This window comes from Ovis aries, chromosome 12 (assembly GCF_016772045.2).
Source record: "Ovis aries strain OAR_USU_Benz2616 breed Rambouillet chromosome 12, ARS-UI_Ramb_v3.0, whole genome shotgun sequence".
In the NCBI taxonomy this organism is placed as follows: Eukaryota; Metazoa; Chordata; class Mammalia; order Artiodactyla; family Bovidae; genus Ovis; species Ovis aries.
In genome coordinates, this window is record NC_056065.1 from 50,070,736 (window position 1) to 50,093,316 (window position 22,581).

General features: G+C 52.3%; 1 protein-coding gene across 10 annotated transcripts in view; it reads left to right on the forward strand.

The window, feature by feature from the left end:
* CFAP74 (cilia and flagella associated protein 74) overlaps positions 1-22,581 on the forward strand; it is a 95,356-nt gene that overhangs the window by 32,965 nt on the left and 39,810 nt on the right. For 8 of the 10 annotated variants that reach the window (XR_006061498.2, XR_006061499.2, XR_003590959.3 and 5 more), the window contains 16 exons: positions 5,174-5,241; positions 7,030-7,114; positions 7,223-7,363; positions 7,609-7,707; positions 8,649-8,753; positions 11,661-11,834; positions 12,368-12,478; positions 12,791-12,893; positions 13,225-13,382; positions 14,274-14,475; positions 15,127-15,174; positions 15,419-15,571; positions 16,900-17,073; positions 17,392-17,510; positions 19,912-19,978; positions 20,361-20,450. Coding sequence is in view for 7 of the 10 variants with exons in the window: in XM_060396530.1 (XP_060252513.1) it covers positions 5,190-5,241; positions 7,030-7,114; positions 7,223-7,363; positions 7,609-7,707; positions 8,649-8,753; positions 11,661-11,834; positions 12,368-12,478; positions 12,791-12,893; positions 13,225-13,382; positions 14,274-14,475; positions 15,127-15,174; positions 15,419-15,571; positions 16,900-17,073; positions 17,392-17,510; positions 19,912-19,978; positions 20,361-20,450 (1,881 nt within the window). In the remaining 3 variants the exon portion in view is untranslated. The remainder of the gene's footprint in view (positions 1-5,173; positions 5,242-7,029; positions 7,115-7,222; positions 7,364-7,608; positions 7,708-8,648; positions 8,754-11,660; positions 11,835-12,367; positions 12,479-12,790; positions 12,894-13,224; positions 13,383-14,273; positions 14,476-15,126; positions 15,175-15,418; positions 15,572-16,899; positions 17,074-17,391; positions 17,511-19,911; positions 19,979-20,360; positions 20,451-22,581) is intronic. The other 2 variants (XM_042257388.2, XM_060396531.1) reach the window with 2 other exon arrangements.

Here is a 22,581-nt window from a genome sequence, read left to right on the forward strand (position 1 = left end):
GGACCATAGGTTGCTTCTATGTCTTGGCTATTGTAAATAGTGCTGCTATGAACACTGGGATGTATGTATCTTCAAATTATGGTTTTCTCTAGATAGATGCCCACCAGTGGGATTGCTGGATCAGATGGTAGCCCTATTTTCAGTTTTTATGGAACTTCCGTACTATTCTTCATAGTGACTGTTCAATTTACATTTCCACTAACAGTTCAGGAGGGTTCCCTCTTCTCCACACCCTCTCTAGCATTTACAATTCGTATGCTTTTTGATGATGGCCATTCTTACCGGTGTGCGGTGATACCTCATATAGTTTTTTATTTTCATTTCTCTAATCATCAGTGATGTTGAGCATCTTTTCATAAGTTTGTTGACTATCTGTATTTCTTCTTTGGAGAAACGTCTAGTTAGGTCTGCCATTTTTTGTTGGGTTTGTTTGTGGGATTTTGTGTGTGTGTGTGTTGTTTTGGCCATGCTGCAAGTGTGTGGGATCTTACTTTCCTGACCGAGTGACTAGGGATTGAACCTGTGCCCCCTTCAGTGGAGGCACAGAGTCCCAAGCATTGGACTGGCAGGGCACTCCCCAGTTGTTTGTTTTTTATATTGTGCTTCATGAGCTGTTTGTATGTTTTGAAGATGAATTCCTCGGTTGCTTCCTTTGCAAATATTTTCCTCCATTCTCTGAGCTGTCTTTTCTTTTTGTTTATGGTTTCCTTAGCTGTGCAAAAGCTTTAAAGTTCAATTAAGTCCTATTTGTTTATTTTTGTTTTTATTTTCATTACTCTAGGAGATGGTTCAAAAAAGATGTTGCAATTTGTGTCCGAGAGTATTCTGCCTGTATTTTCCTCTAAGAGTTATATAGTATCCAGTCTTATATTTAGGTCTTTAATCCATTTTGAGTTTATTTTTGTGTGTGGTATGAGAGTTCTAATTTCATTATTTTACATGTAACTGTTCAGTTTTTCCAGAACCACTTATTGAAGAGACTGTCTTTTCTCCATTGTATATTCTTACCTCCTTTGTTGTAGATTAATTAACCATAAACGTGTGGGTTTATTTCTGTGCTCTCTATCCTGTTGCACTGACCTGTATTTCTGGTTGTAACTTCTTTTTTACTTCTGATTTCTAGATTTGAGCCCTCTCTCTGTTTTTCCCTTGATGAGTTGGCCTCAGGATTTATCGATTCTGTTTATCTTTTCAGAGAACCAGCTCAGTTTCATTGATATTGTTTATTTAAGTCTCTATTTCATTTATTTCTGTTCTGATCTTCATGATTTCTTTCCTTGTGCTATGTGGGTTTTGTTTGTTCTTTCTCTAATTGCTTTAGATTATGTTTAGGCTGTTCATTTGAGAGTTCTCTTGTTTCCTGAGGTAAGCCTGTACGTCTATAAACTTACATCCTGTAACTGCTTTTGCTGCACCCCACAGATTTTGGATTTTGTTGGTTTGTTTTCCTTTGTCCCTAGGTCAAATTTGTCCCTAGAAGAAATTTTTCATTTCTTCTTTGATCTCTTCAGTGATCCATTTGTTGTTTAGTAGTGTATTGTTTAGCCTCCTTGTGTTTGTGTTTCCTGTGGTTTTTTCCTTGTAGTTGATTTTCAGTCACATAGTTTTGTGGTCAGAAAGGATGCCTGATATGATTTCAATTTTCTTAGATTTGTTGAGACTTGATATGTGGATTCTGTGATCTGTCCTAGAGACTGCTTCATGTACACTTGAAATTATTTGCTATTTTTGGATGGAATGTTCCATATAGCTCTATTTAAGTTCATTTGGTCTAATGTGTCATTTAAGGCCAGTGTTTTCTTATTGATTTTCTGTCTAGATGACCTGTCCAGTAATGTAAGTGGGGTGTTAAAGTCCCCCCTTACATTAACTATTACCATGTTACTGTCAGTTTCTCCTTTTGTGTTTGTTAATATTAATGCTTGCTTTATGTCTTTAGGGGCTCCTATATTGGGTGCATATTTGTTTACAATTGTTCATCTTCTTCTCGGCTTGATCCTTCTATCATTATGTAGGGTCCTTCTTTGTTTCTTGTAACAGTCTTTGTTTTAAAGTCTACTGCTGCTACTGCTAAGTCACTTCAGTCGTGTCCGACTCTGTGCGACCCCATAGATGGCAGCCCACCAGGCTCCCCTGTCTCTGGGATTCTCCAGGCAAGAACACTGGAGTGGGTTACCATTTCCTTCTCCAATGCATGAAAGTGAAAAGTGAAAGGGAAGTTGCTCAGTCGTATCTGACTCTTAGCGACCCCATGGACTGCAGCCTACCAGGCTCCTTCGTTCATAGGATTTTCCAGGCAACAGTACTAGAGTGGGTTTTAAAGTCTACTTTGTCTGATATAACTATTGATAACCCAGCTTTCTTTCATTTCCTTTTTGCATGGAATCTCTTCTTCCATCATGTCTTTCAGTCTGTATGTGTCTCTAGATCTGAAGTGAGTCTCTTGTGAAGTGGAAGTTGCTCAGTTGTGTCCAACTCTTTGTGGCTCCATGGACTGTAGCCTGTCAGGCTCCTCTGTCCATGGAACTCTCCAGGCAAGAATACTTGAGTGGGTAGCCACTCCCTTCTCCAGGGGATCTTCCCAACCCAGGGATCAAACCCAGGTCTCCCTGAATTGCAGGTGGATTCTTTACCATCTGAGCCACCAGGGTAGCCCAATAATACTGGAGTGGGTAGCCTATCCGTTCTCCAGGGGGTCTTCCCATCCCAGAAATTGAACCAGGGTCTCCTGCACTGCAGGTAGCTTCTTTACCAGCTGAGTTACCAGGGAAGCTCTTTACTGGAGTGGGTTGCCATACCGTCCTCCAGGGATCTTCCCAACCCAGATCTTCCCAACCCAGGGATCGAACCCAGGTCTCCCTCATTGCAGGCAGATTCCTTACCATCTGAGCCACCAGGGAAGCCCATGAATATTGGAGTGGGTAGCCTGTCCCTTCTCCAGGGGATCTTTCAGACCTAGGAATTGAACTGGAGACTCCTGCACTGCAGGCAGATTCTTTACCAGCTGAGCTATGAGGAAGCATGTATGTGGGCCCATTCAGTCACTCTGTGTCTTTTAATTACAACATTTAGTCCATTTGCATTTGAAGTAGTTACTGATAGGTATGTACTTCTTGCTATTTAGTTAGTTGTTTGAGGGCTGTGTTTTTAGTTCTATTTTGTTCTTTTCTTCTTCTTTTGTTCTTCTCTCTTATGATTTGATGACTGTCTTTATTGTTACCTTTGGATTCCTTTCTCTTTTGTATATGTATATCTATTACAGATTTTTAGTTTGTGGTTACCACAAGACTCATATATAGCAGTGTGTATATATTTGTGTTAGTTGCCCAGTTGTGTTTGACTTTAGCACACCAGGCTTCTCCGTTCAGGGAATTCTCCAGGCAACAATACTGAGTGGGTAGCCATTCTCTTCTCCAGGGGATCTTTCTGACCCAGGGATTGAACCTCAGTCTCCTGTATAGCAGGCAGATTCTTTACCACCTGAGCCATTAAGGAGGCCCACATGTATGTGTGTGTGTATACATGCCACTGGTGGGTAGGGCTGAGGGGTCTAGGATGTCCCAAATTGATGTTGGCCTGCAGATGAGTGGGACCAGATCCTGGGGTGGCTGGCTGAGGGCTCCATGGTGTCTTGGAGCTGATGTTGGCCGGCAGGTGGGCAAGCTGGGTCCTGATATGGCACGGCGTGGGGCTGTGGTAGTTCTGGTCTGGCATCTGCCCATTGGAGGGCAGGGCTGGGGCCCAGGGCTTCCAGAATTGGTGTCAAGCCAATGGTGGGTCTGGCAGCAGAGCCTGGGGGTCCTGGAGTAGGTGTGTCAGCTCACTGGTTTGCAGGCCGGGTCCTGGCACTGATAAGCTGGAGGGTGGAGTGTGATGTGGCACTCTCTGCCTTGTGCCCTAATGTTAGAACCAGCTCCCCAAGAACAGCTGCTGGCAGCATCCCTGTCCCCAGGGTGAGCTGCCTGCACCTCCAGCCTCTCCAGGAGGTTTCCTGAGGTCAGCAGTGGGTCTGGCCCAGGCTCCTCTCAGTTTCCTGTTTCTGCTTGGGGCCCCGAGTGTGTGGGACTTGGTGCAGGTCCTCTAAGAGCAGTGTTGCTATTCCCACAGCCCTCTGCCTCTCCCAAAGGGAAGTCCATGCTGGCCTTCAAAGCCAGATGTCCAGAGGCCTGTCTTCCTGGTGCCAACCCCCAGGGTGGGGAGCCTGATGTGGGTCTTGGACCCGCCTCCTTGGGGAGAACCTCTGCAGTTATGATGTTCCTTCAATTTGGGGTTCCCCTCAGGTGTGGGTCTTGATGCACCATGACTTTGCCCCCACCCCACCCTGTTGAGGGTCCTCCTTTACGTCTTTGATTGTAGACCGTCTTTTCTGCTGCGCTAATCCTTCAGTTCAGTTCAGTTCAGTTCAGTTCACTCAGTCTTGTTTGACTCTTTGCGACCCCATGAATCGCAGCACACCAGGCCTCCCTGTCCTTCACCAACTCCCAGAGTCCACTCAGACTCACATCCATCGAGTCTGTGATACCATCCAGCCATCTCATCCTCTCTTGTCCCCTTCTCCTCCTGCCCCCAATCCCTCTCAGCATCAGAGTCTTTCCCAATGAGTCAATTCTTCGCATGAGGTGGCCAAAGTACTGGAGTTTCAGCTTTAGCATCATTCCTTCCAAAGAAATCCCAGGGCTGATCTCCATCAGAATGGACTGGTTGTATCTCCTTGCAGTCCAAGGGACTCTCAAGAGTCTTTTCCAACACCACAGTTCAAAAGCATCAATTCTTCAGCGCTCAGCTTTCTTCACAGTCCAACTCTCACATCCATACATGACCACTGGGAAAACCATAGCCTTGACTAGACAGACCTTTGTTGGCAAAGTAATGTCTCTAATTTTCAATATGCTATCTAGGTTGGTCATAGCTTTCCTTCCAAGGAGTAAGCGTCTTTTAATTTCATGGCTGCAGTCACCATCTGCGGTGATGTGTAAGTGCTAATCCTTACACATCTGTAATATTCTGGGTGTGAGACCTTCCTCAGATCTGTGTATTACAGATAATTTCTCATATTCTGTGGCCTCTCTTCTTCTTAATGTCTTTTTAGAAAAGAAATGGTTAATTCTTTGAAATCCAGTTTTTTTTTTAATGTTTTTTAAATCCGTCTCTATACTTTGTAAACTTTTTGCAGCTGATTTTGCCCCAGGATGGAAGAAGACGACAAGAAGCTTTTGGATGACAAGCCGCTCATGGAAGATGGTAATTAAGAAGGGTCCCCTCACAAAGAACATACATTTCACAGCACAGAAGGCATAGGGTGGGCTTGATCGGGGCCCTTTAATTCCCTTTTTTTTTTTTTCACAGAAGCTACATTTTTTAAATTCACATTTTTCTCAAAAAGGCAGCCTATAGTATTCTGTCTTTAGTTGGAGGAAGGGTCCGTGTGGCTGAGACCCTGAAGGTGTCGACTGTGGTTTCCAGCGTCTCTGTCAAGGAATCTGGTGCCGTGTTTCCTCCAGTCCTCTGAATGTGACCTGTTCTTGTTTTATTTTCCTGGAAACTTTTGGATTTAAAAAAAAGTCCTAAGATGTGCTTTGGTTTGGGCTAGTGCTGGACACCAGCAGTGTCCTTTACAGGGACACTGAGGTCCCTGCCCTCCTAGGACCCACTTCCACGCCTGAGAGCCCCTGCCCCTAAGCTGTGCTGCCTCCTCCCTCCTACTGCCCCCGTCTCATGACTGTAGATTCGTGCCTTTTAGAACTTCTTTTCAGTCACTTTTGCTGAGCTTTAATGAAGGACTGTAGATAAGCCATGTTTTGCTAGAAATCGGCAGTGATTCTCAAAGGCAATAATCCTTATACTTTTTTTGTCAGGTGACTCCATTATATTCCTAAAAAATTACTGAAGACCCAAAGAGCACTGGTTTACATCAATTATACCTTTCAATGTTTACTGCATTAAGAACTAAAGCTAAAAAAATTTTATTTACTCACTTAAAATAGCAGTAATGAACCTGCTGGGTGCAACATGCTGAGTCTGGCCTAAGAGCAGATGTCTGCCTCTCACTAGTCTGGTGTGGTATCCTGTGTCATGTGGCCTCTGGAAAACTCTGAAAGGTTGTTGCTGAGCCATGAAAGACACTAGGATTCTTGGCCTCTGGAGGAGAGGGATTTAATCTGGGCCCAGTGACAAGGCTTGATCGCTCAGAGCTTTTGTATAATGCCGTTTTAGTAAAGTATGAAAGAGATAGACAAAGCTTCTGACATAGACATCAGAAGGGGGCAGAAAGAGTGCCCCCCTTGCAAGTTTTAACAAACTGTTTTATGTCTGTTAGAAAGGTATTAATCAAATAAGAGAGACACCTCAAGGCTGAGGGAGTTTCACCAGGCCCCTCTCCCACAATATGCATTTTTGAGATAGGACTGCCCGAGGTGTGTCCTTCCCCATCCATAAAACAATTGATATGAATACTGGTTTGTTGAGCTATTATCAGCTCAAGGTTTGAGAAAGGAAAAAAGTTAGGCTTAGGTGGAACCATTTTAAAGAAAAGCAAATTCCAAAGCAAATACATAGTTTTATTAACATAGTTTAAGAAAAACATTTGCACAAGAAAAATGCATTGGTTAGCTCAAGGTTTGAGAAAAGTTAAGTTCAGGTGGAACCAGGTGTCTTCATGGCAACAGAGAATTTTAAGAGAAACCTCCTTTTAATTTTGTATAAAGAAGGAAAAAAAATCTGATACTTGTAGTCTGTTTCCTCCTGCCACTTAAGGGAGAGATAAAAAATGTCTGACACTTGCACTCTATTTCCTGTTTGGAGACCCCTGGCCTTCCTGCCTGTTACGCTGTCAACTCCACGCCGCACTCACCAAGCTCAGGGCGGAAGAGACAGGCAGTGTTTTGCTATTGTTATGAAAATAGCTTTGAAGTGCCAACCCCTGGAAAGGGTTTCCCGGGCCACGTTTTGAGAACTGCTGCACCTGTCAGGATTTATCCAGGAGCCTCAGGCTCGAGGGTCTCCATCTGCTTTCTCTTGCTTGACGTCTAGACACAGAGGAGCTGGAGGACCCAGAGGTTGTGCTGGACTGTGTCCCCAGGGAGGCTGAGCAGAAGGCCGGCCTGGGAAGCTCCTGGTAACTGACCCGGGTGAGGACAGGGTGAGGGGACTCTGTATTCTGGACAGTATGGTGGAGTGGACGTGGCCCCCACACAAGGGTAGCAGGTGTCCTTTCCATTTCAAGTCCAGGAATAGAGCAGAGCAAGGACAAGCAGAAGCAGAGGTTGACTGCCCAGGAAAAAATGCAAGCCTCCCTGCTGCGCAGGGACTTGAGCCAAGTGGACCAGCTGCATGAAGAGAAAGACCTTTTCATCCAGAAGACAAGGTGAGTGGGCCAGCTGGTCCCCTGCCCCAGGCTGTGTGGGTGCCCTGGCTGTAGGGGTTCCCTGCCCTCCTATACTATCTGACCAGCAGTAACACTGCCGTGTGGATGACATGAAACTTCACTCCTGAATGTGTGAGATGGAGGAGGAGAGGTCACCCACCCCAGGCCTGGTCCCACCCAAGGAGAGGGAGACTGAGGCCTGGGGTACATGGGACCACTCACCCTGATTCTGGCTCAACTTCCAGGGGGGAGCTACGTGCCTGCCGCAGGAGGATGGAACTCCTGGTCAAGCAGCAGGAGAGTGTAGCAGCCGAGATGGCTGCAGAGAGGGCGGCCAACAACATGTAGGTCAGAGGTTGGAGGTGGGGCCTTGGGGCCACTGTGTGAGCAAGGAGCCGTGTCCACCCAATTGTGACCCGCATCTAGCACCCGCTGCACCTGGGTGGCAAGGGAATGGACCCATCTCCTGCCCTTGTGGGAATCTAACAGCTGCAGCAGATACCAGGAGTCAGGTGGCCACGACCCAGGAGGGCGGTCACTTTGATACGGGTGTCCAGGGGGCCCTCCCTGAGAAGGTGACCCACAGGCTGCGACCTGAGTGGTAGAAACAGCAGCCACACAGCACTGGAGCAAGGGCGCCAGGGTGGGCTAGGTAGGGGTGGGGAGAAGCATCCAGCGCAGGGCCCCAGATGGCACCAGGTCACGGGCCTGCAGACCAGAGCCATCTGGTCAGTGTCACTCAAGGCCATTCTCATAGAGATGACCCCACCCACTTCTGCCCTTAGAGGGGGTATTTAGGGGCGGTGCATCTATGTGTCCTACCCCATTCCCACCCACCTCATTCATCAGAGTATAACTGGGCTCAGATGACTGGGGGTCAGAGGGACTTGAAGTAGAAATTTCAAGGGGATTTCTTGAAGCGCCCCCACCCAAGGTGGGATTGGCCAAGAGCGGGTCTCTCGGTGGCTTTTGTCCTCAAGATGCTTCTGGTTGGCAGGTGAGTATGCTGGGTCCTTCCTGGGCCAAAACCAGGCTGGGCCTGCTGCTCTGAGGAGCTGGCAATCAGGGGCCAGCTCCCCATCCTTGTTAGAGAGGCCAGTGTAGCAGGTAAAGGCAGCATGGTCAGATCAGTGAGAGCAGGCCCAGCAGAAGCCTGCCTTCGGCCACGTTTCTGCCCACCCAGCTGACCACTCATATCCTGCAAGTGAAAAATCAGGTGAAGGCATGGCTGGCTGGGGGCTGGCAACCCCAAGGCCCTGACTGCCACTGTCCCTGCGGTCCCCAGGGCAGCCATGGGGCGCCTGGAGGCAGCGTCACAGCGCCTGTGCTCGGAGCTGAAGAATGAGTGGGACCTGCAGGCGCGGATGATGGCGGTGCTACAGCAGAGCGAGTGAGTTCCGGCCGGCTCGGGGTGGTGGTGGGGCCTTGAGATGGAGAACCACACTTGGCACTTGACTTTCAAGCTGCCTAAAAATGGAAGGGTAGCCTAGACTTCCCTTTTTGTTCAGTGTTTTTCACTTTCTCCACGTTTGTTTGAGTTCTTAGGAACCATGAAATCAGCTGCTTCTTCCTTTTTTCCCCGCTCTTTGTGCCCCCATGGAACAACCGAAATGATTAAATCTTTATGCCTCTTCTACAAGCATCCCCCCAGACCCCACCCCCTAGAGAGATACTCCACCCATAGCTTGTCCTGGCAGCCCCGCTGTGCGCCAGCCAGCATCTGGGCTGCTCCTCACCGGCCTGGGGCACCCCTGGTGGCCCTGCCTTTGTCCATCACTGTATCATCCATTTAGTTTTTTAAAGCTTCTAACTTTCGAAAGAATTTCAAGTTTACAGAAGACTTGCAAAAACAGCGCAAAGAATCCTCAGTGTCCCCTTCCCCCCATTATCTGGTGACACTTTACAGCAAGAGGGTCCCACCTGGGGTGGTTACAGGGGGTTGTCCTGCCTCCAGTAGGAAGTCATTCTGACCTCAATATTTCTGAAGATTCTGCCCCCAGAAGGGCCCCCCAATTTGCCTTTATGTGATGTCTCCTCAGGACAGTGGCCTAGGATCCTCCACTGGTGCCCCCCAGCAAGGGTCCTGATGGCCACTGGTCCCCTTTCTTGGGGGGGAGATTTCAGTCCCCCGACGGAGACGTGGTCTGCAGGGTTCCTTCTGCGCAGCCACACTTTTCCTGTGGGAACTTGCTGGAACTTGTGGTGCACTATGTCAGCCTGGAGAGCCCCCCCACCCCTCTCATGCTCCCACTTTGCATTTACTGATGTTTCTCGCTTGAATCGGTTATGATGATGGCTGCCAAAGGGCGATTTTCATTTTTGTGTGTGTGTGTGTATGTGGCATGTGGGACCTTAGTCCCCTGACCACCTGTGGGGTCTGACCAGTCCTCACCACTGGACCGCCAGAGAGGTCCCTGCAAGCAGTTTTCTAATTCTGTGAGTCTTTAAGTGTGCGAGTTCTCATCCTGCTGTAGAGAACAACGTTGTCTTCACGTCTCTCTGTGTCAGTGCAGACTCTCCAACTTCTTTTCTGCTCAGTGACTTGTTCCTGCTCCATCTTTGTTCGTTCCGATGCTCCCATCGTCCCCAGTTTGGCCAGTGGGACCTCTTTCAAGCTGGTTCCCTGTCAATTTTCCAGCACTTTCTGGGGACAACAACAAGTTCCTGCTTGTTTATTGTTGCCCAGCCCTGGACCTGCCAGGTGTGCCCAGAACCGGTTTCTTGCAGAGAGAATGGTGTTTAGGGATCCAGGGTGGGTACCAGGGGGACCCACTGCTCCAGGCTGTCTCTCAGACAGAGCTGGGAAGCACATGTTCTTCTGTGTGTCTGCTGAAACAGGAGTTCATGCCTGGAAGTCCAGCTCCAACAAAAGCTGGTCTCCCATCTGACCTGTCCCTTCTCTTCTCTGACCTTCAGAGGCTCACCCTCGTCTCCTGTCTGATCTGTCCTGTCTCTTCTCTGACCTTCAGAAACTTGCCACTCATTTTCCTCTGTGTTTTCACTCATTTATCCTCCCACCAAATGCCAGTCTGCTGACCATGCCCAGCTGCCTGCTCCTCAGGCCCTGACCCAGGGAGCCCAGCTGCCTGCCCCCCCTCATGTGGGCGTGGCCAATACCTACTTACTTTCTTACTAATCGGCTAAGGTCTAATTTACACGAAAGAAAACACACATCAGATGTCCCCTCAGATGTCCCCTCGTGCATCCCATCCCCAGCGATCATGGGTGTCCCCCCCACCGCCTCATTAGGTGTGCGGACCCTGCAGTGTTTACTGCCTTGTGCCCACTCCTCCTCCCTACACAGCAGCCATGAGGCACCTCCCTTCATGGCTGCGGAGTCCACTGCTGTTTGCATCACGGCTGAGCAGGGCCATCCAGGCCCCTCCTGGCTCCTGTCGGAAGCCTACCCAGTTCCATGGCCCAGTCAGTGTCCACCTTGGACAGCGTAGTGGCCCCTCTGGCCTCTGGTGCAGTGATCAGCTTCAGCTTCCAGCTCTATGGCCTCGTTGTTGGTTCTTTTTTGGACGTTGCTCCGTGGGCACCAAGGCTTCGTAAATAGCCCTGTCCACTGCTTGGCGCTTCCCTGAGCCGGCCACCACCTCTGGGCCAGCGTGTCCACGCCTATGCCCACGGCAGCCACACCAGGGGTGTCACGTGCTGACCCCTGGCAGCCCTCCCCCTGGCCTATGACCAACCAGAAGTCACTCTTGAACCTGTTCTCAGGGGGATGTGCCTTCAGGGCCCTCGGTGTTGCTGCTGGAGCCTGTGTGCCCAGAATTAAGGGTACCCCAGGCCACAGGGACGTCAATGAGCCCCCCCAACTCGCAGTGTGGGCTGAGGGTGGGTGGGCCACAGAGCAAGTGTCAGCTGACCCCAAGGCCGTCCTCCGGGGGCGCGCATGTACCATTCCACCTGGAGCACTGTGGGCACACCTGACCTTGGAGGTTGGGAGCTCAAACAATCACTCACTGTCACCAAGCACATGCTGAGTGCCAGACCCTGATCCCAGCCCTTAGGGGTTGATCCCAACATTTAGGCATTGTCAGTGAGTAAAATCCCAGAAAACCCTGCTGCGAGGAGCCTGTATCATAGGGGGTGGGGCATGGTAAAAGGCAGGTGAGAGGGTGGGCGCCATGTGGCGGGGCCTCTACTCCCCTGCACCCAGAGAGCAGAGCTGCGGGTGGCAGGGGCCCGGGTGTCGTCAGTCAGATGCAGTGCCACATCCCTGGACTGGCTGCAGCACAGGGGGCAGCCCAGTCTCCTACCCCTGGCTGACGTGAACACCCCTGCCTGCCAGGAGTGCCCTGTGGCAGATCGAGGTCCAGGAGGGGCAGCTGGAGGACGCCCGCAAGTCGGCCCAAGAGGAGGCTGCAGCCGCCAGGAGAGGCCTTCAGGAGCGGGCAGCCAAGCAGCTGGACCGGGAGATGGGGGCCTCAGAGAAGGCAGAGCAGAACAGGCTGCTGCGGGCCCGGTGGGTCCAGGCCTGGGGTCCTGCCCGCCCCCTCCCCTGCCTGCCCACCCATGCCCACCCTCCCAGCCCCGGCCAGAGTGGCTGGAGCCATGCCCAGTCCCTGACCTGACAGTGGCTTCCTCCTGGACACCCGGCCATTTCCTCTGCTCTGGCCACTCCTTCAGCCCATCCTCCCTGAGGCCTGACACTGCCCACTCCCCGGGGGCAGCCCCTTCTGAGCAGAGGGCAGGAGGACAAGGTGTGCCGCAGGCCAGGGGGCCCGACCTCCCGCCCCAGGGGAGTCCCTGCCCCCCATCCCACCTTCACAGGTTTCCTCCAGCTCCCACTCTAACTGTCGCTGGATCTTCTGCTTCCAGGGAATCTAAGCCCATGGACACCTGTAGGGTCCCCATCTCCCTGCCCCCCCCCAGGCACGGCGCAGGGTCCTCCCTCGTGCATTTGGCCTCAGTCCCCTCCGGGTCTGCACAGCACGTGTTCCTGTCCCCCTTCTCCACAGCACATGTTCTCACCCTCCCCACCCGCCGCCCCTGCAGGAGATGCGTGCACCTGCAGAAGGAGCTTGGACTCCGGCAGCAGAAGCTGGTGGAGGAAGCCCAGAAGAACCACCGGAAGGCCCTGAAGTTCCTGAAGGCCTCGTTGGGGAGGTGCGTCATTCCTTCTCCTCAATTTCCTTGTGTCCACCTCACCCCCACCAAGGGCCAGGCTGAGAAAGTGGGTCACTTGCCTTTATGTTGAAATTCTCTGATTTTCTCATTGAACCCTCATGTCATCGTGTGTTTTCAGTTTTGAGCTAACAGCTGCTGTTTTCAGACAAGGACTGACCTAGAGAAATTGATCTCACTGTTTTCTCGTGGCTCATGTGCAGCCCAGCTCTCTTCCCGCTTGCACTTGGCTATTTCCTTGGGGCTCCTCCCAGCCCTGAGGCTGCTCAAGTGGTGACCAGGCCCTCCCTTCAGGATCCGTGAGCAGGAGCAGAAGGAGGAGCTGGAGACCCGAGAGCACATGCGCAGGCGCATGGACGCGGTGCTGGCCCTGAAGAACAGTATCTCTGCCAACCGGGTAGGAGCTCTTCCGGGATCCAGGCGGGACTGCATGCACCCACCTGCACTTGGACAGCCTCTCAGGCTCAGCACACCGTCTGCTGGCATCCCAGGCCTTCCCGGGGAAAGTGGGGCCTGGGGGTCAGTTAGGCCAGGGATGTGGGAAGGGATCTGCAAGGGAAGCCCTGGAGGATTTTCAGGAGAGGCAGCTGAGGGTGCAGGGGGAGCGGTGGTAACATCCTCACCACCTGTGTCTCTGGTACAGTGTGAGGTCACCCACCCTATAGAAAGCTCCAGTGTGCCCGCATACACCTGCAGACACTGGAGCCTCCATGTTCTCCTTTCCCAAGGAAACGCTCCGGAAATTTCAAGCATGGGGCCAAACCAAGAGAGAGCTGGCGGAACAGCAGGCCCAGGCTGAGAAGAAGGCGATCCTGGCCCAAGGTGGGGACGCCTTCAAGCACCTGTGCCATCAGCGCCGGCGCCAGGAGTTGGAGGCCCAGAACCGGTGAGTATGCTGGGAGCACCCCAGAGTAGTGGGAGCACGTCTGCCACAACTGGTGAGGCTGCCTCTCGCCCTGTGTCTCCCCTCCACCCCCACCCCATACGAGGTACCTCTCCTGGGCCTCAGAGCACAGCCCCTCCTGACTCTGCCACCAGGCGTGCCCCCGCATCGAGTGGCTCACTCCTTTGTCTCTGTACGCCCTGCCCCCCACTAGCCCTCTCCTCCCTCCCAGAAGGCAAGGGTAGCCTGGGCTCACTTTCTGGTCTCAGGTGCTCAGTAATGCCTCAGTCCATGTTGCACCCCGTCATCCCCCAGAACCCCTGGGCTTTCAAGGTCCCCATTCACAGGTCCTAGGCTGCACCCACCCTGAGAGAAAAGGGTCCTCTGGAGGGCTTCCCAAGATGCTAGGGCAAGTTCACAGCTCTCCCACCTAGCCCGGCATTGTGCACTAGGCTCTGTGTCTCCTCTTTCTGCTGGAGGCCTGTCCCTTCCCCCTGCTTCCTAGCCCAGCCTGTCGTGGTCACTGTTAGCATCTGCCCAGCTGTGGCTTCCTGGCCCTGCTAGGGAGTGTCCCCTAGTCATACCATCGCTCCACCTGCAGGGGTCTCGGGGTTGGGGAGCAGCTCCTCGGCATCTGAAGCTCTCAGTCCTAGCTCGTGGGAGGGACAAGTGGGGGAGCAGCACCCTCCCACCCAAGGCTGCCCTGGTCTGAGCCTCAGCCAGGCCCCAGAAGCCTGGGGACTAGGAGAGCAGGGACACGAGAGCCCAGGGTTGGCGCCCCTGGTGTCTGGCCCGGCCGCCTTTGGGCCTCCTCATCTGCTCCCCTGGAGCCCAGTGGGCCCAGCTTCTTGGGTCGGAGGCGTCTGGCCTTGGCCCAGACAGCATTCCCTGCAGTGCCTTCGAGGAGGAGCAGAAGCGCAGGAAGCAGGAGATTGTGAGTCGGCTCTTGAAGGAGGAGGCCGTGGAGGACCGGAGGAGGCCACGGCCTGAGCCCCCGAGACCCGCAGGCCAGCGGAGCCTGAGGGACCAGACCTGGAGCTACGTGGCCACTGTCTGCGATGGGCAGAACGCAGAGGCCCCGCCCTGCTGTCCCCTGGTGAGCACAGGACCGTGCCTGCCAGCCAAGATCAGCACCACGGAGAGCGCCCTGGCCCCAGGACCTTTCCTCCCGGTGCTTGCGTCTGATGCCCCACCCCCACCACCAGGGCCATGGATGGCATCGAGGCTCCCTCCCAAGGCAGGCGTGTGGCAGCCTCCCCGGTGACAGCGCAGGTGCAGGCAGGCAGCCCCCGGTCTCTGGTGCCTCACCCACTGGGAGGCAGACCCCACAGCCACTCGTACCCTAAACAGGATCGTCTCAGGCCGCCTTCTGTGTGCACTGTGTTGGTGACCTGCTTAGTGTGCCTGAAGATGTGGAACAGGGATCTCGGGACCCTGTCCTGAGCCCTGGTGGCCCTTCCACTTCTGCCCTGTGCACCCCCAACCTGAAGGCCCAGCTCACTGGCTCTAACAAGGGTGCTGCTGGCTGGGCCCCCAGGCTTCATTGCATATTGCCCCCCAGGGTTTCCACTCCTCTCAGTGCCCCTCTCTGCCCTGCCGTCCTGGGCAGCACCCACACCTGTGCCTCCTGCTGCCTCCTCCCTGTTGTCTCACACCTGCCCACCAGCCAGGTGCTCCTGCCCTTCTCTGTGGGGGGCCTTTCTCTCACCTGCAGCAACGTCAACCTCCACCCTCATCCCTATTCCAGCCTGATGTCCCTGGACAGAGGCCAGGTCCAGCCCCAGAGCAGATAAAGGTCTGTGAAGGGGATTCCAGCATATATGTGGGCCCTGGAAAAAGGCTTTTGTGATGTGTAGACACTTGTACTCTAAATGGAAGTGACAAATGATGTATGCTCTGGTCTCTGATGCAGAGTGGGGCCTGGGGTCCCGGGGTCCTCCTTGCCATCTGTGTGGGGGGGCCTGGGGTCCTGGGGGTCCTCCTCCCGTCGGCATGTTCTCTTTTCTAGAATGACCCGTGTCTTTCTCCCCCAACTCCAGGAGAACAAGTCCAGATTCTACCAGTCCTCTCTGCTGCTGACAGCCATCTCCAGCGAGTCTGTCCAGGGGGATGGGAGCAGCCTCAGCGGGGAGGACACACTGGCTTGGCCAGAGATCCCCGGGCTCTGGAAGGAGGACTACAAGCCTTTCCAGGTAGCTCCTCAGACACGGACACAGCCCCATCTCCCCCACCCACCCCCACCCCGTCCTGGTGACTGCTGGGGCCTCGCTCATGGATCCTGCTCTGTGGCTCCTCCTGACTGCCTCCCTCCCCCATAGCACACAGGCCAGCAGGGGCCTGCACACAGCAGGTGCAGGCTGGGGCTCAGGGTAGGGGAGTGAGCCCTGATTCCTGCACTTACCACTGGGAAGCCTGTGGCTGGAAGGCCTGCTCACACTTCCTTTGACAGCCTTATGTCAGGGCAGTGGTCATCCCAGCAGGCATAGCTCCATGAGCCATGAAGTTGGCAAGTGTCCAGTGCATGTGGCAGGATGCTGGCCCCAGCTCTGTTTCTGGCCACCCTGGAGGGCATCGCCCCTATCTGTGGGCAAACTCATTCCTGTCATTCTGAGGGTCAAGCCATTTGGTTCTGCTGGTTCTGAGGAGGCCTGGCTGACTGGGCCGGAGCTGGGCACTACCCCACTCAGGCTTGGGGTCACTGCACAGGGGTCACCGGTCAGCAGGCCAGCTTCCACCCCAGAGTGCGAGGGCAGGAAGGTGCCAGTCCCTGGGTTGGCCCCGGCGCCAGAACCAGGCCCCCAGAGGCTCCCTCTCTAAGTCACTGAGACTGTCAGGGCTGTACCTTTGTGCCACTTGAAAAAATGTTGCTTCCTGTAGAAATTTTCAAAAACTTTTTCTTGGTCTGATTTTAAAATGCTTTCAAACTGTAGTAGTGGAAAAGACTCTTGAGAGTCCCTTGGACTGCAAGGAGATCAAACTGGTCAGTCCTAAAGGAAATCAACCCTGAATATTCATTGGAAGGACTTATGTTGAAGCTCCAATACTTTGGCCAATTGATGTGAAGAGTTGACTCATTGGAAAAGACCCTGATGCTGGGAAAGATTGAGGTCAGGAGAAGAAGGGGACAACAGAGGATGAGATACTTGGATGGCAATGAACATGAGTTTGAGCAAACTCTGGAAGATGGTGAAGGACAGGGAAGCCTGGCATGCTACAGTCCATGAGGTCGCAAAGAGTGGGACACGACTGAGCAACTGAACAACAAAAAAATCTAGAAATCCCCCCTCTGCCATTATTTTCCAGAAATCCTCTAGGTCGTGGATGGCTCTGCTCAGCCTCTTGTTCCCCACCCCCACCACCTTGCTGGTGCCCCACCTTGGATGTTGCATGCCCCCCTCCCCCTGTGGCTCCCTCTCTGCCCCATGCGGCCTCAGTGACCCTAGCTGTTCATGTCCCTCACTCCCCAGCTGCCCTCAGGGAGGCCTGGCCAGGCTTTCCAGATGGCCCTGTCAATCCCCAGGTATCCAAGGAGGATGTGGACCGGAAGCCGGTGGGAGGAACAAAGATGGACAAGGACATCCTGGCGCGGACGATGCAACGGCTACGCAGTGGGGTGATCCACAAACAGGTGGCATCAGGGCGTGAGTTCAGAGGGTGCCCCTTCAACAGCAAGCCCAAGTTCATCCACTTCAAGGTGAGCCCAGGGTCCTGGTATCAGTGTCCTCACCTGGGACTGAGGGTGACAGGGTCCCATGGAAGGGCTCAGGCACCGGCCCAGGAGGGCACTGGTGCTAGGGAGGCTGGGACGTCACAACTTCCCAGTTCCCCTGGAGGAGTCAGGCACCACCCAACCCTTTGCTGGAGGACCCGCACCCACTGGCCCCCAGGCAGCCCCTTCCTGCCCGAGGCAGAGTTCCTGGGAGACGTCCTGGTCTCCCAGGCATGGCTGTCAGGTGCCGAGAAGCAACCACCAGAGAGCTTTGAGTATTAACTTTTCACTCGCTTTTCCTAGGACTTTGATGTGGGCAAAGTGTACAAGAAGAAGATCACGCTGATCAACGCCACCTACACGATTAACTACTGCAAGCTGGTGGGCGTGGACGAGGGCCTGCAGGACTTCATCCACGTGGAGTAGGCAGTGGGGCAGCCATGGGTGGGGCCTTAGTCCCTGCAGCTTCTCCCAGAGCCTCTTTGTTTGAACCACACTTGGGGCCCATGGGCATTTTCTGAAGTGTCTCGGCCCCCTTCCTCAGGCCAGCCCCATTTTCCCTGATGAATGGCTTTACATTTCGTCCTCTGTGTTTTGAGGTCAATGGCTCTGAGTGAGAGCTCCCTGTGGGGCCTTAGCCTCCTCAAAGTAAAGAGAAAAGCCATCTTTTTATTTCAGGACTGTGTACTTGAACTCTTTAAATTTTCAGTCTGCTCCAGAGTTTCAGGTTTCTTCTCTTGAGACCCTGCTGATGCCTGAGCCGGATCCTCTTGTCTGTGATCCCTTCTGGTCCCTGGAATCCTCTCTTCCTTCTTATTTTGTTTTCCCTCATTTTCCTCATAATGACCATTACTGTGTCTCTCTGCAGGGCCCCCTTCTCTTCTGCTTCTTAAGCGTTTTGACTTCTTTGTTAAGGGTTTTTTCTCCTCCCCCTCCTGGCTTCTGCCACTCCTCCTCATCATCAGTGGGGAGGTGCCTGGGGCTGTAAGTACCCAAGTCTGCGTGGCTCCTGCTGTGTGAGTGCTGCAGCCTCCGAGGCCCTGTCCACTGCCCGCGGTGCCTTCCAGGGCTGTGCCACTGGCCGGGGCTCTGGTCAGTCTCCCCATTGGATTCACTGTCCGTTCTGTGCAGCTTGTGAGCCAGTTGCAGGATCTTCGCTCCTTATTCTGTCTTCCCTTGTTCCATGTTTATCACCAATGCATCCTCCACTGTCCGAGCGTGCTGACAGCGGGGCTTTCCCGTGTGGCTAGTTCTCCCTGTGGTTTCTGGAGGAGTGGGCGGGGGCGCACAGTCGGTTGGTCACATCACCTCGGCCACCCCAAGTCACCTTCCCCAGCCTGGATCAGGAACGTTTTATGGGCAGCGTTTTCTCTCAACACCATGAGGATATTCCTCCCTGTCTGCTGGCTTATGCTGTTGCCGTTGGAAGTCGGCTTTCCGGCCAGTCTCCTGTCTTCATAGGTTATCCAGCCTCCTCTGATCACCATGAGGTCGCTGGGCCCTTGGGGTCCAGCATGTCCACCGCCATGTCTGCTGTGGATCTCTGTCTCCTAGAGCCGTTTTAGAACTCCCTGTGCTTCCTGGTCAGCCTCTGCCAACAACTGTGGAGATCCCTCATCCCTGGCCCTTCACACACTGTCCCCATCCATCCTCACAGACCGGCCCTCTGTGCTCGACTTGAAACCTGTCTGCTCTGCAGCCCCACGCTTCCTGACACCTGTATCACACCGCCTCTCCCCTCCCCTTTGCCATCATCTCTCTGAGCAAGTTTCTGGGGTCTGTCCCTCCATTCACATCTTCTCTCTTTTATGGTATCTAATCGGCTGTTGCATTTGCTTATTTCGTTTCCAATTCCAGTTGCCGTATTCCTCATTTCTGAAAGTCCCAAGCTCTCCTTCAGATCAGCTGATCTTTCTGGTTCTTCTCTCATGTCTGTAAAAGTCTCCCTACAGTACTTCTGCCACCTGAGGTCCTGGGGTCTGGCCCTGCCCCTTGCCGTGTCCCTGTTGGTTGGTGCACAGCTTTCAGGTCTGGGTTTTGACCCATCCACTGGTGAGATGCCATTCTGGGACTCTGTTAGTCTAACACCAGAACACTTCCCTCCTGACACGAGGAGCTCGGGTCTACTGCCTTGAGCCCCTGGGACTCTGCCAGCCAGAGAGAGATTTTAATATTAAGTTTTTGCTTGTGTTTTCTAAGCAAAGTACAAGAAGTAAAATCCAACCTTGTGAAAATGGACCTCGTGTTTCATGTTAGCAGTTTTGTGGGGAGCTCCTTTTTTTCAGACAAATTCAGACAGAGTCCTTCCAGAATCACTGGGAATGTGAGGCTGTTTTCCTGATCCTTTTACTTAAAGTGGGGCTCAGATGGCTCCAGTTGAATGTAGCACCTTCAGTCCCAGCTCCCTACCTGGCTCACAGCCCCTCACCTTGAAACCAAAGTCCTAGACCCTTGGTTCTAGGCCTGGCTCATGCCCCCCAGGGAGCCATGACTGCTGCTCACCCCATAGCATCTGCACCCTCTAGGGCTGGCCCCTCTTTCCCTCCCTCCTTCCCATTCCCCTCCCCCTTCCCTCCTTTCCCCCTTTCCCTCCCTTCTCTCTCCCTCCCTTCCTTCACTCACACAACTGACATTCAGATGTCCCTGGAGCATCTCCTGTGGACTGAGCCCCAGGGAGGCAGCAGGGGCTCAGCCCCCGGGACAGGGTGAAAAGGAGGCTCTTGACAGCCTTCCCGGGCACTGGCTGTCTGGGACAGTGGCTCCAGCCTAGCTGTGGTCCATGAGGGCAGGAGGCTCAGCCCTGCTCCGTTGTTGTTCCCACAGCTTTGACCCCCCAGGCCCACTATCAGCCGGCATGTCCTGTGAAGTGCTTGTCACCTTCAAGCCCATGGTGAGTGTCAGTCCAAAAAGCAAGCTGTGGAAAGGGGGTTTTCTACCATCTCGAGAGGGTGGTGGGTGGAATCGGGGTCACCGCTGCCCCAGGCTCCACAGGATGTTGTGATGAAGGACACACTGCAATGCAGAGGGAGTGACATGTGGCCTCCGCTTGGCTAATTTCCAAACATGCTGGAGACTCTTCTTCAGCTCAGATAGGGTGACACAGAGGCCCTTCTGCATCCCTGGGTGGCAAGTGTGACTGCTGCTGCCCGCACGTCCAGTGGGATGGGCTGCAGGCTCCTCCCTTAGGCAGCAGTGGGGGGGTGGGTAGTCCAGATAGCACGTGTCACACGGAAGCTGCACATGTGTGGGTGGTCTGGGGTTTTATTTTTTAGATAAACAAAGATCTGGAAGGAAATGTCTCATTTCTGGCTCAAACAGGCGGATTTTCTGTTCCACTGAAATGTTCAACAAAGAAATGCTCTGTGAGTTTGTGCTGAGCATCAGGGATGTGGGGGGAGGGCAGGTCTGAGGCTGCTGTCTGGGGAGGTGGGTACCCACACCCATGCTGCAAACATCCAGAGAGTCTGAGCAGGGTGGCACCCAGCTTACAGGACCCCAGGATCAGAGGAGACCCTCGGACTCGTCTCAGGAGACCTGCTCCTCCCAGAAGCTCTGTGGTGTCACCTGATGGGTTTCTTTTGTAAACTATAGTCACCACGCAGCTTTCACATCCCCAGAGTTTGTAACTGGAGTTTGTGCCTTCTGATCCCTCTACCCATTCTACCACCCCTACCCCCACCTCTGGAACCACAATCTGTTTGGGGGTTTTTTTGGTATCTGCGAGCTCCATTTTTTTTTTCAGATTCCACCATAAGTGTAATCATACAGTACCCATCTTTTCTACCTGACTTATTTCATGTGTCATAATGCCATTCACATTGTCCCAAATGGCAAGGTTTCCTTTTTTATGGCTGAATAATATTCCATTTTATATGCACCACAATTTCTTTATCCATCTATTCGTCAATGGACCTGACACTTCGGTTGCTTTTGTAAATAGTGCTTGGCTTTTGTAAATAGTGCTTGGCTTTTGTAAATAGTGCTACAGTGAATATGAGCATGCAGACAACTCTTCTGATGATACTGGTTTCATTCATTTGGACAAATACCCAGAACTGGAATCACTGGGTCATACTGTAATTCTCTTTTTAATTATTTGAGGAGTCTCCATACTGTCCACAGTGGCTGCACCAATTTGCATTCCTACCAGCAGTGCACGACGTTCATTTTTCTCCACATCCTTGCCAGCACTTATTACTTCTTTCTTTTTGATAATAGCTATTCTAATAGTATGGCTTCCCTGGTGGTTCAGTGGTAAAGAATCTGCCTGCTAATATAGGAGACACAGAGATGCAGGGTCGATCCCTGGGTTGGGAAGATCCCTGGAGAAAGAAGTGACAACCCACTGCAGTATTCTTCCCTGGGAAATCCCATGGACAGAGAAGCCTGGCAGGGTACAGTCCTTGGGGTTGCAAAGAGTCAGACACAACTCAGCAATTAAACAGCAACAACATTCTAACGATACAAGATAACACGGAGCTGTGGTTTTGATTTTCATTTCCCTAATGATCAGTGATACTTTCATGAGGACCTTTCGTGTGCATGTTGGCCATTTGTGTGTCTTGTTTGGGAAAATATCTATTCAATTCCTCTGCCTGTTTTTAAATCATATTGTTTGGGTTGGTTGTTTTTTTTTTTTTTTTTTTTCTATTCAGTTGTGTGAATTCTTTACATAGTTTGGGCATCAACCCCTTATCAATGTGATTTGTAATGATTTTCTTCCATTCCATGAGCTGCTTTTTCATTTTGTTTGTAATCTCCTTTGTTACATGGAATTGATATTTTCTTTTAATTAAGAAAATTTTCGTATTAATGAAAAGCAGAAAGAATGTAATGTGTATCCATATAATCACTTCCTGAATCCAGTCACTGTCAGCATTTGCCACAGTCACTTCTTCTGTCTATCTGTCTGCTTACCTGGCCCACTTCAGAATGAATCAGCAATTTCCTATTGCTCAACACCCATCCCTATAAAACATCAGCATCTCAAATATAATTAACCACATTCCTAGTCATCACCTCCCACCCAGTCCACATTCAAATGTACTGAGTTGTCCCCAAACCACCTTCTATAACTGTGGTTTTTTGAGCTGAGATACAATCAAGCTCACATATTGCATTTGATTATTATGCTCTTAAGTCTCTTTCCTTTCAGGCTTTAATTCTAGTAAAATACATACCTAGCCATGGCATGTGTAGGAAATCCCATGGACGGAGGAGCCTGGCAGGCTATCGTCCATGGGGTCCCAAGAGTTGGACACGGCTTAGGGACTACACCACCACCAGCACCGCACATGGCATAGATACACTATCTCCGCTGCCTGTAAGTGCACAGCCCAGGGGTATTCCATACATGCACAGCGCTTTGAGCCCTCACCACCGTCTATCTCAGAGTCTTCATCTTACAAAACCAGAGCTCTCCTTATTAAATGCTCACTCCCCACCCTCCCCCAGCCCCTGGCACCCTCCATTCTCCTTTCTATCTCTGTGAAC